Source organism: Hyperolius riggenbachi, chromosome 2, assembly GCF_040937935.1.
Source record: "Hyperolius riggenbachi isolate aHypRig1 chromosome 2, aHypRig1.pri, whole genome shotgun sequence".
NCBI classification, from domain to species: domain Eukaryota; kingdom Metazoa; phylum Chordata; class Amphibia; order Anura; family Hyperoliidae; genus Hyperolius; species Hyperolius riggenbachi.
The window spans coordinates 575,617,821-575,633,067 of record NC_090647.1 but is presented as its reverse complement, the minus strand read 5'-3'; the positions used below and the strand labels follow the sequence as shown (position 1 = coordinate 575,633,067).

Here is a 15,247-nt window from a genome sequence, read left to right as displayed (position 1 = left end):
CGGATACTGGAAGCCTGTGCTAGCATTTCTCCTGCGGTGTTGCTATCAGTGTGTGAAGAGTGGGAGAAGAGGGTACGGATACTGGAAGCCTGTGCTAGCATTTCTCCTGCGGTGTTGCTATCAGTGTGTGAAGAGTGGGAGAAGAGGGTACGGATACTGGAAGCTTGTGCTAGCATTTCTCCTGCGGTGTTGCTGTCAGTGTGTGAAGAGTGGGAGAAGAGGGTACGGATACTGGAAGCCTGTGCTGGCATTTCTCCTGCGGTGTTGCTGTCAGTGTGTGAAGAGTGGGAGAAGAGGGTACGGATACTGGAAGCCTGTGCTGGCATCTTTCCTGCGGTGTTGCTATCAGTGTGTGAGGAGTGGGAGAAGAGGGTACGGATACTGGAAGCCTGTGCTAGCATTTCTCCTGCGGTGTTGCTATCAGTGTGTGAGGAGTGGGAGAAGAGGGTACGGATACTGGAAGCCTGTGCTAGCATTTCTCCTGCGGTGTTACTATCAGTGTGTGAAGAGTGGGAGAAGAGGGTACGGATACTGGAAGCTTGTGCTAGCATTTCTCCTGCGGTGTTGCTGTCAGTGTGTGAAGAGTGGGAGAAGAGGGTACGGATACTGGAAGCCTGTGCTAGCATTTCTCCTGTGGTGTTGCTATCAGTGTGTGAGGAGTGGGAGAAGAGGGTTGCATTGACAATCCAACACAATGGGCACCACATTGAACACATTTTATAAGTGGTCAGCTAACTTGTAAATAACTCATGAAAGAATAAAGTTACATTAAAACCAAGCACACCATTGTTTTTCTTGTGAAATTCCCAATAAGTCTGATGTGTCACTTGACCCTCTTCCTATTGAAAAAACAAAAGTTGGATTCAAAATTGCCGGCTTCAAAATGGCCGCCATGGTCACCACCCATCTTGAAAAGTTTCCCCCCCTCACATATACTAATGTGCCACCAACAGGAAGTTAATATCACCAACCATTCTATTTTATTAAGGTGTATCCATATAAATGGCCCACCCTCTACATCAGAGAGCAGGGAGTACATCACGGGAGGGGGGGGGCAGGGAGTACTTCACAGGCGGGGGGGCACGTCATGGAGCGGGAGGCGGGGAGTATGTCACAGGGGTGGGGTGGGTAATATGTCACACAGCGGGGGAGCAAGGACATCATGGAGCAGGGGGGGGGAGGTGTACGTCACAGACCGGGGGGCGGGGCTATGCATATGACCTGCTGGCGCTGCACTCTGCTGCAGGGTCATTTTTGTGTATTTTTGGCATTGCAGTGTGATGTGACGGGGGCATCACTCCGCTGAAATTAGATGTAAAAGGGGCCTCAGTCAGCGCTCTCACAATTCCATATATTGCAGCAATTAGGGAGCACAGATTATCCATATCATATTGCTCTAGACTCCAGCCTGCCTTTCCTTTCATGCCTAAACAGTCATGTGCAGCAAAAGATTCCAATAACAAGAGGAAAACATATGGATGGACAGAATAACAGTATTCTCATTGCACATGAAGTGGACATAAAATACCAATCAAAAATCTATATACTGTATATAAAATCAGATGTATTGTGTGTGTGTGTGTGTGTGTGTGTGTGTGTGTGTATGATGTGTGTATGATGTGTGTATGTATATGTGTGTGTGTGTGTGTGTGTGTGTGTGTGTGTATGATGTGTGTATGATGTGTGTATGTATATGTGTGTGTGTGTGTGTGTGTGTGTGTTTTGCGATCACTTGAAAATGCCTTGACTGATTTGAACGAAACTTGGTATACAGATCCCTTACTAGCTGGGATGATATGTTCTGGGGGTCTCGGGTCCCCCCCTGCACACCTGGGCGGAGCTACAAACAGCAAATCAGATTTCACCCATTCATGTCAATGGAAAAATGTAAAACATTCTCACAGTAATCAAGCCAGAGTCCCCACACTTGGCACAGTTGGTCACTTGGTGACTGAGGTTACAAATTCAGAAAAAGTGGGCGGAGCATAAAACAGCCAATCAAAATTCAGCCCTTTATTTTAAATGGAAACTGTAAACTGCAGCCACTCTTACATTGTCAATGGCAGAGGCTTCAAACTTGCCACAATCAGTCACTGGGTGACTGGGATTAATATTCAGGAAAGTGGGTGGAGCCTACAAAAGCCAATCAAAATTCATGTATTGATTTACAAGGGGAATATTTAAACTGCTGCCATTCTTACACTGTTTATGGCAGAGGCTTCATACTTGTTACAGTCGGTCATTGTGTGACTGGGGTCCAAATTCACTAAAGGGGCGGAAACACAAACAGCGAATCAGATTTATTTTCTGGATAAACTGCTTTCATTCACACAATTTTGATGCCAGGAACCTGAAAGCTCACAAACTTGGTCATTGAGTGACTGTGTGTCCAGGTAACAAAAAGTGGGTGGAGCCCAAAACAAATTTCACAGGGAAGATATAAACTGCAGCCCTTCTTACACTGTTAATGGCAGGGTTCTCAAACATTGCACAGTTGGTCACTGGGTGACTGGGATTAATATTCAAAAAAGTGGGTGGAGCCTAAAAAAGCCAATCAAAATTCACCTGTCAATTTTCAAGGGGAATATTTAAATTGCTGCCATTCTTGCACTATTAATGGCAGAGGCCTCAAACCTGGTGCAGATGGTCATTGGATCACTGGGGTTAAAATTCAGCAAAGGGGCGGAGTCACAAACAGCCAATCAGATTTGTTTCATTTCACTGGGATAATACAAATTATTGATGCCAAGGACCCCACAGCTCACAAACTTGGTCATTGAGTGTTTGTGTGTTAGGGTTAGAAAACATGGGAGGAGCAACAGCAGCTAAATACATTCCCGGGCAACGCTGGGTCATCAGCTAGTAGTATATAAAGTGTAATAAATGTCCTCCCAGAGAAATGGGGTATATGTTAGTTACATATGGATTAGGGGGTTATACTCACCTCCGCCCCTCTGCTCCCGGATACAACCCCATACACATGCCCCAATCTACAGGACCCCAATCTCAGGAGCCCCTCCAATGGGCCAGGGAAATAACTATCTCCACTCCCCTTCAGCCTTTATCAATGAAGCAGCTCAGATCTATTTCCATATTCAGATCTTTTTGCCACTCACACTTCAATATGCAGGGCGATTTTCCCGCGATTAGTGGGGTAGAAGTCACTGGACACCCCTCGGGATTCCCGGCGATCAGCACTTTGTTAACTGCTTCACAACTGGGTTTTACTACTTAACCTTCCCAGCGTTCAATTTCCCCAGGATTTCTGTGCAAACAGTGATAAAATTTATTTTTAAAACTTTTTTTTCCCTGTAACTTGCCAAAATGTGTCAAGCAAGGGTCTAGTATACAGTGCAGGAGAGTATTGATGTGTATGCATGTTTATACTGTTCACAGCATGTTTTTTTGAACGGACATGTCTGTCCATACCGCTAGGGAGGTTAAAAATGTGTTTTAATGGGGAAATAGGAAAAAAAAACATTATTTTTCCGTTTTCGGCCATTATAGTTTTTAAATAATGCATGCTACTGTAATTAAAATCCAAGTAACTTTTTTGCCCGTTTGTCCTGGTTATTACACCGTTTAAATTACGTCCCTATCACAATGTTTGGTGCCAATATATGGCTGAGGCCCAAATCAGGAAAGCCAGCAACATCCCCAGGACTGAACTCCTGAAATATAAGCAAAACCAGAAAGAGGATCGTGTCCCTTTGGTTGTCACCTACAACCCACACCTGGAAATCTTAAGGAGGATTGCTAAGGAACTTCATCCCATTTTACACAAGGATCACAGACTGAGGAAGATATTCCCTAAACCTCCCCTCTTGTCATATCGGCAACCACACAATCTGAAACAGATGATTGTCAGGAGTTCTTTGAAAAGCCCTCAACAAAACGGAACATCACCCTGCCGACAAAAAAATATGTGGGACCTGCAGACACATTTACTCCACTGACAGGGTAACGATACCAGGTTCACAACAGGAGTACAGAGTACAAGGTACATTTTCCTGTGGTTCCACCAATCTGGTATATCTGATCATGTGTGCTAAATGCCCCAATGTTATGTACGTGGGAGAAACTGGACAAACTCTGCGCAAACGTATGAATGGACACAGGCACACTATTAATGATACGAAATCTGGACTCCCAGTTGCTACACACTTTTGGTCCAACGGACACAGCATGGATGATCTTCGTGTCACTGCCCTGAAGGGCGGCTTCAAAACGTCAAATGATCGATTAATAGCAGAAACAAAATTTATAAATTGGTTCAAAGCTGTGCAGAACGGTTTGAATAAGGACAACAATTTCTTATATTGGTATGAGGCTGATGATATTTGAACTTTCTCAGCTATTCCAGCTGAACTTGTGAACTAAGAATTTACGATACCTCTGGGTCAATCCTAATCCCAGGTCTGTGAGCAGGGAGTAAACAAGGATCCTTATCTTAGCCAACAACCTTTAACCCCCATTTAGATGGTCTGTTTGTATTAAGGCATCTTAATGACATGTATTTATGCTTGAAAAAAAATATCTGTTTTCCCTTTTGATGTTGCATGTATATAAGCTGTCTGTACCACCAGCCTGCAAACTAACAGGATATAAGCCTGACGAAGGCTGCAAGGCCGAAAGCTTGCTTATTTTTATTCATTTTTAGTTAGCCAATAAATGGTATCATCCTGATTTATAACTTCTTGCATTTGCAAATAAAGGTGCATTTTTTTAAGTTTTGCGTCCATCCCTAATTACAAGCCCATAATTTATAAAGTAACAGTGTTATACCCTCTTGATATAAATATTTAAAGAGTTCAGTCCCTAAGGTAACTATTTATGTATTTTTTTTTATTGTAATTTTTTGTATTTTTTTTTTTTATTACAAAAAAAAATTTAGTAACAATTGGGAAGTGTGGAAGTTAATGAGTTAATTTATATTGTAAAATAATGTATTTGTATATAAAATATGTTTTTGGGTGTAGTTTTTGGCCACAAGATGGCCACAGTACATTTTTTGTGAATTTGTCCTGTAAGCGTCGGAAGTACGCTTGCAGGAAGTTCAGGGAGGTTGGGAAATTTTTTTTTCACAATGATCGCTCTGCTTCTCATAGAAACAGCCGATCATTGCTGGGGGGCAGAGATCAACAAACGGGAATGGTTTTTCCTGTTCATTGATCTCCCGGTGAGCGGGCGGCGGCATGCGGGAGCGCGGACAGCGGTGGCAGTGGCGGGGGGTGCGTATATCTACGCTCCGGGCGGGGAACTTAAAGAGAACCAGAGATGAAGCACCCTCATGTATTTTACCTTATAAATCAGTGGGAACATGACAGTAAACACCTAATCTGCTCTTTGTTTCATTGTTCTCTGTTTAATTTGCCTGTTATCACCTCTGATACGAATCCCCGACTGAGCAGTCAGACTGGCTTTGCTACAGAATGATTATAGCTGAGACTGTGTTCTTTGGTGTCTTTTCAAGTCCAAGCCTGCCCCCTGCTGGCTCTGCTCAGGAATCATTATAGCAAAGCCAGACTCAATGCTCAGTCCTGGATTCTTATCTCAGCTGATAACAGACACTTTTAGCAGTGAGGATGAAACAGAGAGCAGGGTAAATGTTTTCTCTAATGTTCCCACTGATTTCTATGGTAAAATACATGAGGGTGCTTCGTCTCTGGTTCACTTTAAGTTCAAAGGAGCGTAGATATACTGTACCCGGGCGGCTAAGTGGTTAAGCCCTGTACTGCGATCGCTCAAGAATCACAGCAAAATGCTGCATGCAACGTGTTTGCAATAGCTGCTCATGGAACGCCCGCTATCACGGGCAATCGTGGCAGTGAGATCACTGCCATATACAGTGGGTTGCAAACGTATTTGGCCCCCTTGAAGTTTTTCACATTTTGTCATACTACTGCCACAAACATGAATCAATTTTATTGGAATTCCACGTGACAGACCAATACAAAGTGTTGTACACGTGAGAAGTGGAATGAAAATCATACATGATTCCAAACATTTTTTACAAATAAATAACTGCAAAGTGGGGTGTGCATAATTATTCGGCCCCCTTTGATCTGAGTGCAGTCAGTTGCCTATAGACATTGCCTGATGAGTGCTAATGACTAAATAGAGTGCACCTGTGTGTAATCTAATGTCAGTACAAATACAGCTGCTCTGTGAGGGCCTCAGAGGTTGTCTAAGAGAATATTGGGAGCAACAACACTGTGAAGTCCAAAGAACACACAAGACAGGTCCAAGACAGGTCAGGGATCAAGTTATTGAGAAATGTAAAGCAGGCTTAGGCTACAAAAAACATTTCCAAAGCCTTGAACATCCCACGGAGCACTGTTCAAGCGATCATTCAGAAATGGAAGAAGTATGGCACAACTGTAAACCTACCAAGACAAGGCCATCCCCCTAAACTCACAGGCCGAACAAGGAGAGCGCTGATCAGAAATGCAGTCAAGAGGCCCATGGGGACTCTGGACGAGCTGCAGAGATCTACAGCTCAGGTGGGAGACTCTGTCCATAGGACAACTATTAGTCGTGCACTGCACAAAGTTGGCCTTTATGGAAGAGTGGCAAGAAGAAAGCCATTGTTAACAGAAAGCATAAGAAGTCCCGTTTGCAGTTTGCCACAAGCCATGTGGGGGACACAGCAACCATGTGGAAGAAGGTGCTCTGGTCAGATGAGACCAAAATGCAACTTTTTGGCCAAAATGCAACACGCTATGTGTGGCGGAAAACTAACACTGCACATCACTCTGAACACACCATCCCCACTGTCAAATATGGTGGTGGCAGCATCATGCTCGGGGGGTGCTTCTCTTCAGCAGGGACAGGGAAGTTGGTCAGAGTTGATGGCAAGATGGATGGAGCCAAATACTGGGCAAACTGGGACGAAAACCTCTTGGAGACTGCAAAAAACTTGAGACTGGGGCGGAGGTTCACCTTCCAGCAGGACAATGACCCTAAACATAAAGCCAGGGCAACAATGGAATGGTTTAAAACAAAACATATCCATGTATTAGAATGGCCCAGTCAAAGTCCAGATCTAAATCCAATCGAGAATTTGTGGCAAGATCTGAAAACTGCTGTTCACAAATGCTGTCCATCTAATCTGACTGAGCTGGAGCTGTTTTGCAAAGAAGAATGGGCAAGGATTTCAGTCTCTAGATGTGCAAAGCTGGTAGAGACATACCCTAAAACACTGGCAGCTGTAATTGCAGCAAAAGGTGGTTCTACAAAGTATTGACTCAGGGGGCTGAATAATTACACACACCCCACTTTGCAGTTATTTATTTGTAAAAAATGTTTGGACTCATGTATGATTTTCGTTCCACTTCTCACGTGTACACCACTTTGTGTTGGTCTTTCACGTGGAATTCCAATAAAATTGATTCATGTTTGTGGCAGTAATGTGACAAAATGTGGAAAACTTCAAGGGGGCCGAATACTTTTGCAACCCACTGTAATTAAAATTGCGCTAGCGCTTTACAAATTGCCCGCCAATCACCATAGTGTGAATGGGTTTCCATCTTTTGTGAGAGATCTGCCTTTCATTGGCTGAATTTCTAACTACATAATCTTCTCATGCAAGGCAAGGTTATTGTCATGTGACTGGCTGCCTGTAATGAGCACAACCTTCTGCAGTTCTATGTCAGGCTGATAACTAGTGGTGGCCAGTCACATGCCAATATCTCTGAGATGGTGCAAATTGTATGCTAATTGTATGCAAAGTTATGCAGCTGCTGCATCTTTTCCATTTCTCATCTGCATAAACTTTGCATGATCTTGGAATTCTCAGCAGCTCACTGACCATCCCTAATGATAATTGCTCCTCCCCTCAGAATTCTCTAACAGGAAGTGATGATGTTTCTCTATTTGCAGCGCGGAGTCCCAGCATCAGGAACCTCCCAGAGACTCGTCTCTCTGTATCCACAGACTGTACAACGGATGATGATGTCACTGGACAAGAGTCTCCTGCAGATATCCTGGTGACCCCAAATATTCCCCCAGACTCCTCTCACCTGTCTAACCCTGAGGGGCCTCATACCCAGCACAGCTCTCCCCCAGCTGGAGGGTCTTATTCCTGTTCCACGTGTGGGAAATGTTTTGTGGGTAAATCAAGTCTTGTCAGACATGAGAGATCTCACACTGGTGAGAAGCCCTATTCATGTGCTGAGTGTGGGAAATGTTATGCATGGAAATCACATCTTGCCAGACATGAGAGATCTCACACTGGGGAGAAGCCCTATTCATGTGCTGAGTGTGGGAAATGTTTTAAGTCTAAAGGGGAGCTTGTCATACATGAGAGATCTCACACTGGTGAGAAGCCCTATTCATGTGCTGAGTGTGGGAAATGTTTTGTGGGTAAATCAAATCTTGTCAGACATGAGAGATCTCACACTGCGGAGAAGCCCTATTCATGTGCTGAGTGTGGGAAATGTTTTACGTCTAAAGGGGAGCTTGTCATACATGAGAGATCTCACACTGGTGAGAAGCCCTATGCATGTGCTGAGTGTGGGAAATGTTTTGTAAGGAAATCACAGCTTGTCAGACATGAGAGGACTCACACTGGTGAGAAGCCATATTCATGTGCTGAGTGTGGGAAACGTTTTGTAGAGAAATCACAACTTGTCATGCACAAGAGATCTCACACTGGTGAGAAGCCATATTCATGTGCTGAGTGTGGGAAACGTTTTGTAGAGAAATCACAGCTTGTCATACACAATAGATCTCACACTGGTGAGAAGCCCTATTCATGTGCTGAGTGTGGGAAATGTTTTAAGTCTAAAGGGGAGCTTGTTATGCATGAGAAATCTCACACTGTTGAAAGGCCCTATTCATGTGCTGAGTGTGGGAAATGTTTTGTAAGGAAATCACACCTTGTCAGACATGAGAGGACTCACACTGGTGAGAAGCCATATTCATGTGCTGAGTGTGGGAAACGTTTTGTAGAGAGATCACAGCTTGTCATACATGAGAGATGTCACACTGGTGAGAAGCCCTATTCATGTGCTGAGTGTGGGAAATGTTTTAAGTCTAAAGCGCATTTTGTCATGCATGAGAAATCTCACACTGTTGAAAAGCCCTATTCATGTGCTGAGTGTGGGAAATGTTTTCGGTCTAAAGGGGAGCTTGTCATACATGAGAGATCTCACACTGGTGAGAAGCCCTATTCATGTGCTGAGTGTGGGAAATGTTTTCGGTCTAAAGGGGAGCTTGTCATACATGAAAGATCTCACACTGGTGAGAAGCCCTATTCATGTGCTGAGTGTGGGAAATGTTTTGCTCAGAAATCACATCTTGCCATACATGAGAGATATCACACTGGTGAGAAGCCCTATTCGTGTGCTGAGTGTGGGAAGTGTTTTGTAAGGAAATCACATCTTGTCACACATGAGAGATCTCACACTGGTGTGAAGCCCTATTCATGTGCTGAGTGTGGGAAATGTTTTGCACGGAAATCAGAGCTTGTCATACATGAGAGATCTCACACTGGTGAGAAGCCCTATTCATGTGCTGAGTGTGGGAAATGTTTTGCATGTAAATCAGAGCTTGTCATACATGAGAGATCTCACACTGGGGAGAAACCTCATGCATGTGCTGAGTGTGGGAAATGTTTTCTGTGTAAATGGGAGCTTGTCATGCATGAGAGATGTCACACTGGTGAGAAGCCATATTCATGCACTGAGTGTGGGAAGTATTTTAGGTCTAAACAAAAGCTGGTTATACATGAAAGAGTTCACACTGGTGAGAGACCATATTCATGTGCTGAGTGTGGGAAATGTTTTGTGCAGAGGTCACAACTTGTCATACATAAGAGAACTCACACTGGTGAGAAGCCATATTCCTGTTCAGAGTGTGGGAAATGTTTTGTGTGTAAATCACATCTTGTCATACATGAGAGATCTCACACTGGGGAGAAGCCCTATTCATGTGCTGAGTGTGGGAAATGTTTTGCACGGAAATCACATCTTACCAGACATGAGAGATCGCACACTGGTGGTAAGTAAGGGTCAGTGATAGCTTTGCCTCCAGTAAACCTGAAGTGGCCACAGCATACTGCTCTCCATCTCCCCAGCATAGCAGGCAGTAGGGAGGATGGAGAGGGGAGTGCAGCGGCCAATAACAGGCTTGTTCAGTTCTGCTTATCCCTCTCTCATCACTGGGAGAAGCTCTATTACTGCACTGAGTGTGGGAAATGGTTTGGCCATCAGTGGTCTTCTCCAGTGTTTGTTTTATCCCTTGCTAGAGGCACATGGCAGCATAATTACCCAGAATCCTGAGGACTCTTTCATGCTGCTCAGTGCATTGGTTTGTAAAGCAATAAAGTCCCTGAACTGAGGTGACATGATGGGATTATTATTATTTAGTATTTATATAGTGCTGACATCTTCCGCAGCGCTGTACAGAGTACATAGTCATGTCACATAACTGTCCCTCAGAGGAGCTCACAATCTAATCCCTACCATAGTCACATGTCTATGTACAGTACAGACCAAAAGTTTGGACACACCTTCTCATTCAAAGAGTTTTCTTTATTTCCATGACTATGAACATTGTAGAGTCACACTGAAGGCATCCAAACTATGAATGACCACATGTGGAAGTATAGTACATAACCAAATAGTGTGACACAACTGAAAATATGTCATATTCTAGGTTCTGCAAAGTAGCCACCTTTTGCTTTGATTCCTGCTTTGCACATTCTTGATGATTCTCATACCTTTCCCAAAATCTAAATGTTCATTCAACACTTCTTAAAGAGGAGCTGTCAGCCAAAAATCTCAGAAAAAAACACATATATATGTAGATAAATGTTTAAGCTACTTACATAACATGTATTGCACTGTCCACATTTTAGTGATTTTTTTTTTATGTTTATAGTAAAATAAAAGAAGAAAACCCTTCTTAGGATTTTCCATTTTGACTGTCTATTTTGAAGCCAATCCTGATGTAATTTCCTCCCTTCCTCTGTCTGTGTATCATTGCCAGCCCTCCTCCCAGTCATCAGACACTCCCACCCAGCTCTGCAATAGAAAGTGCATTGTCTCAGCATGAGCAATATTGGCCAATCAGATCAGAACAGAGATGTGGGAGGGGAAAACAGGAGGAAAGAGGCTTCAGCCAATCAGGATGCATTAGTTATGTCTGAGGGGAAAGGAAAGCAGAAAAAAAGAAAGGCCAGAATGCCCTGCAACTTCCTTTGTGCGGCAGATGTACCAAGTAAGTGCCAGGGAGGCTGGGGAATGAGGTCTGATGGAGAAGAAAAGTAAGAGTGATTATTAGCTTGTGGATTGCCTGATTAGCATCCTTATTACTTGTTTACCAGATAAAATTATAGAATTGATTTTATGCCCGACAGTTACACTTTGAAAGCTGAGCATGTTAGTGAGACCGGACCTGTGTTTAGTAAAACCAGACTGTCGAACTGAAATAAGATGATTCTGTGCAATGACACAGACTGTCCCGTGTCTCAGAGTGCTAAAATATAGGAACTGTTAACCTTTTTGTCTATCTGCTGCACTCAGAAGCCCAGTTCACTGCCAGTAAAGTGTTTTATGGCTGTAATTCCATGAGGGGTTCAGTGAGGGGTATGCTATAGTCAGACTGAGTTGCTGCATGCAAAATGTGCGTGAGGTGAAGCCGATATGAGTGTAAACAAGAAATACCGTCCTGAATTGGACACTAACTGAAACCGATAAATATTTACTGTGGTGGTAATGATAGTAAAGCATTAGTAAATTACCGTTATCTTTCTAAAACTTAACCCAATCCTACTCTCTCACAGAACCCTCCCCCGATGCCTAACCATAACCACCCCCACCACACACACTCATCCTTCATAACCATCCTACCACTATGTTCTGCCATTTCCTGCCTGATGGGGGTGGTATTAACTTGGACTTCCCTGGACATTAATTTCTCCACCAGCAGAGGGCTCTGGGGACTTTACATCATCCTGAGCCTCCACCATTCACCAGCAGGTGGCGTGTTACTGCCACCACAAAGAATTGCAGTTCCCTGTTTGGCCTCCAGATGGCATCATTGGAGATTGCTCAGTCACCACCAGCTGCATCCTGTGGTTACTAATCACTTGGTCTATTATTATGAATAGGACGTTGGGCCCCTTAGCGCACCTAGGCTGCAAAAAAGTGTCACACATGTGGTATCGCCGTACTCAGGAGAAGTAGTATAATGTGTTTTGGGGTGTATTTTTACACATACCCATGCTGGGTGGGAGAAATCTCTCTGTAAATGGACAATTGTGTGTAAAAAAAAAAATCAAACAATTGTCATTTACAGAGATATTTCTCCCACCCAGCATGGGTATGTGTAAAAATACACCCCAAAACACATTATACTACTTCTCCCGAGTACGGCAATACCACATGTGTGGCACTTTGTTGCAGCCTAACTGCGCTAAGGGGCCCAAAGTCCAATGAGCACCTTTAGGCTTTACAGGTGTGCTTACAATTTAGCACCCCCCCCAAAATGTTAGGACAGTAAACACACCCCACAAATTACCCCATTTTGGAAAGTAGACACTTCAAGGTATTCAGAGAGGGGCATGGTGAGTCCGTGGCAGATTTCATTTTTTTTTTTGTCGCAAGTTAGAAGAAATGGAAACTTTTTTTTTTTTTTTGTCACAAAGTGTCATTTTCTGCAAACTTGTGACGAAAAATAATATCTTCTATAAACTCACCATGCCTCTCAGTGAATACTTTGGGATGTCTTCTTTCCAAAATGGGGTCATTTGGGGGGTATTTATACTATCCTGGAATTCTAGCCCCTCATGAAACATGACAGGTGGTCAGAAAAGTCAGAGATGCTGGAAAATGGGAAAATTCACTTTTTGCACCATAGTTTGTAAACGCTATAACTTTTACCCAAACCAATAAATATAGGCTGAATGGGTTTTTTTTTTTATCAAAAACATGTTTGTCCACATTTTTCGCGCTGCATGTATACAGAAATTTTACTTTATTTGAAAAATGTCAGCACAGAAAGTTAAAAAAAATCATTTTTTTTTACAAAATTCATGTCTTTTTTGATGAATATAATAAAAAGTAAAAATCGCAGCAGCAATCAAATAGCACCAAAAGAAAGCTTTATTAGTGACAAGAAAAGGAGCCAAAATTCATTTAGGTGGTAGGTAGTATGAGCGAGCAATAAACCGTGAAAGCTGCAGTGGTCTGAATGGAAAAAAAGTGCCTGGTCCTTAAGGGGGGTAAAGCCCACGGTCCTCAAGTGGTTAAAGAGCAGCTGTCCATGTACAAATACTTGCTCTACTTACATAACATGTATTGCACTGTCCACATTTTGAGTTTAGTGATTGTTCTACAGTAAAAAAAAAAAAAAATCCTTCGCATTTCCCATTTTAAGTGTGGTTATTGTTAAAGGGACACTTAAGTCAAACAAAAAAAATGAGTTTTACTCACCTAGGGCTTCCAATAGCCCCCTGCAGCTGTCCGGTGCCCTCGCCATCTCCCTCCGATCCTCCTGGCCCTGCCAGCAGCCACTTCCTGTTTCGGTGACAGGAGCTGACAGGCTGGGGACGCGAGTGATTCTTCGCGTTCCCAGACACATTAGCACCCTCTATGCTGCTATATGGTATATGATATATGCTATAGTAGCATAGATGGCGCTATTGTGGCCAGGAACGCGAAGAATCACTCGCGTCCCCAGCCTGTCAGCTCCTGTCACCGAAACAGGAAGTGGCTGCCGGCGGGGCCAGGAGGATCGGAGGGAGACGGCGAGGGCACCGGACAGCTGCAGGGGGCTATTGGAAGCCCCAGGTGAGTAAAACTCATTTTTTTTGTTTGACTTAAGTGTCCCTTTAAGCCAATCCTGGTGTCATTTCCTCCCTTACTCTCCTCTGCCTGATTGTGTATGCATTGCCCGCCCTTCACTATAAAAAGTGCATGAGAAATATTGGCCAATCAGAGAGGAACAGAGGTGTGGGAGGGGAAAACAGGAGGGAATGAGGCTTCAACCAATCAGGCTGCATTAGTTAAAGCGGACCCAAAACAAACATTATTTTTAATTCAAAAGATTTAGTTGCACCACTCTGACACAAATATAAATAAACACTCCTTCAGGCCTATGAGCATTTCAGTGCATGCTTTTCCCCCTTCTCTTTCCATAACTAGGGTTATACAGGGGGCAGCCATTAGCAATTCCTCCTTTGCTGGACACCTCCTACTCCACCGGTCTGCCGGATTCTGTCCCGGCAATATGAAAGGAAGGGAGGGGTTCCTCCAATAAATGTAAAATATTTTATATTTGTCATCATGCAGCTGAAAAAAGGACGCTATTTATCATTATAATTTAGAAAATAGATTTTATTTCTGAAGTCTTGTATTTTTTATTTGGGTCCACTTTAAGTCTGAGGCTAAGTAGAGCAGCAAATAAGGACAACCCAGCATGCCCTGCAACTTCCTTTTTGTGTACCAGATTTTGTGTGTACCAAATAAGAGTCAGGTAAACTGGGGAATGATCATTTATCAACAAGAAAAATAATAGTGATTATTAGCTTTTGGATTGCCTGGTTAGCATCCTTATTACTTGTTTACCAGATAGAAATAGAGAATTGAAGCCTCTTCCTCCAGCCAGTTGCCAGAACTTTGTAGTTGCTTGCAGACTTGAGTTGCTGGACATTCCTGATACCCGATACTTATACCTGTTCCCTGTTTACCTGAAACCTGATTGCTTGACTTCCTGGTATTTGATCTCTGCTTCCTATTGCTAGCCACTTGCCTGCTGAATTGTGTCCTGCGCCTGACTGTACATATTCCCTTGTTGTGTGTGTATTTATATATATATATAGACTAGCTGATTGCCCGGCGTTGCCCGGGTATGTATTTGGCTGTGTTTGGCTCCACCCCCTTTTCTGAATTTGAACCCCAGTCACCCAATAACCAACTGTACCAGGTTTGAGGCCTGTGCCATTAACAGTGCAAGAATGGTAGCAATTAAATATTCCCCTTGAAAAACAATAGGTGAAGTTTGATTCACTTTTGTAGGCTCCACCCACTTTTCTGAATATTAATCCCAGTCACCCAGTGACCAACTGTGCAAAGTTTAAAAACCCTGCCATTAACAGAATTACTGCAGTTTACATTTTCCCAGTGAAATTCGTATTTATCTCCACCCACTGATGACCCGGCGTTGCCCGTGTAGGTATTTGGCTGGTGTTGGCTCCGCACACTTTCTAATCCTAACACACAAACACTCAATGACCAAGTTT

General features: G+C 43.4%; 1 protein-coding gene across 1 annotated transcript in view; it reads left to right on the top strand.

Moving 5' to 3' along the window:
* The window catches only part of LOC137545330 (uncharacterized), a 197,645-nt gene extending 186,890 nt beyond the window's left edge, over positions 1 to 10,755 (top strand). Inside the window, exon 19 of the mRNA XM_068266440.1 lies at positions 8,106 to 10,755. Coding sequence (XP_068122541.1) covers positions 8,106 to 10,010 — 1,905 coding nt within the window. The 3' untranslated portion in view covers positions 10,011 to 10,755. The remainder of the gene's footprint in view (positions 1 to 8,105) is intronic.
* The last annotated feature ends 4,492 nt before the right edge of the window (positions 10,756 to 15,247 follow it).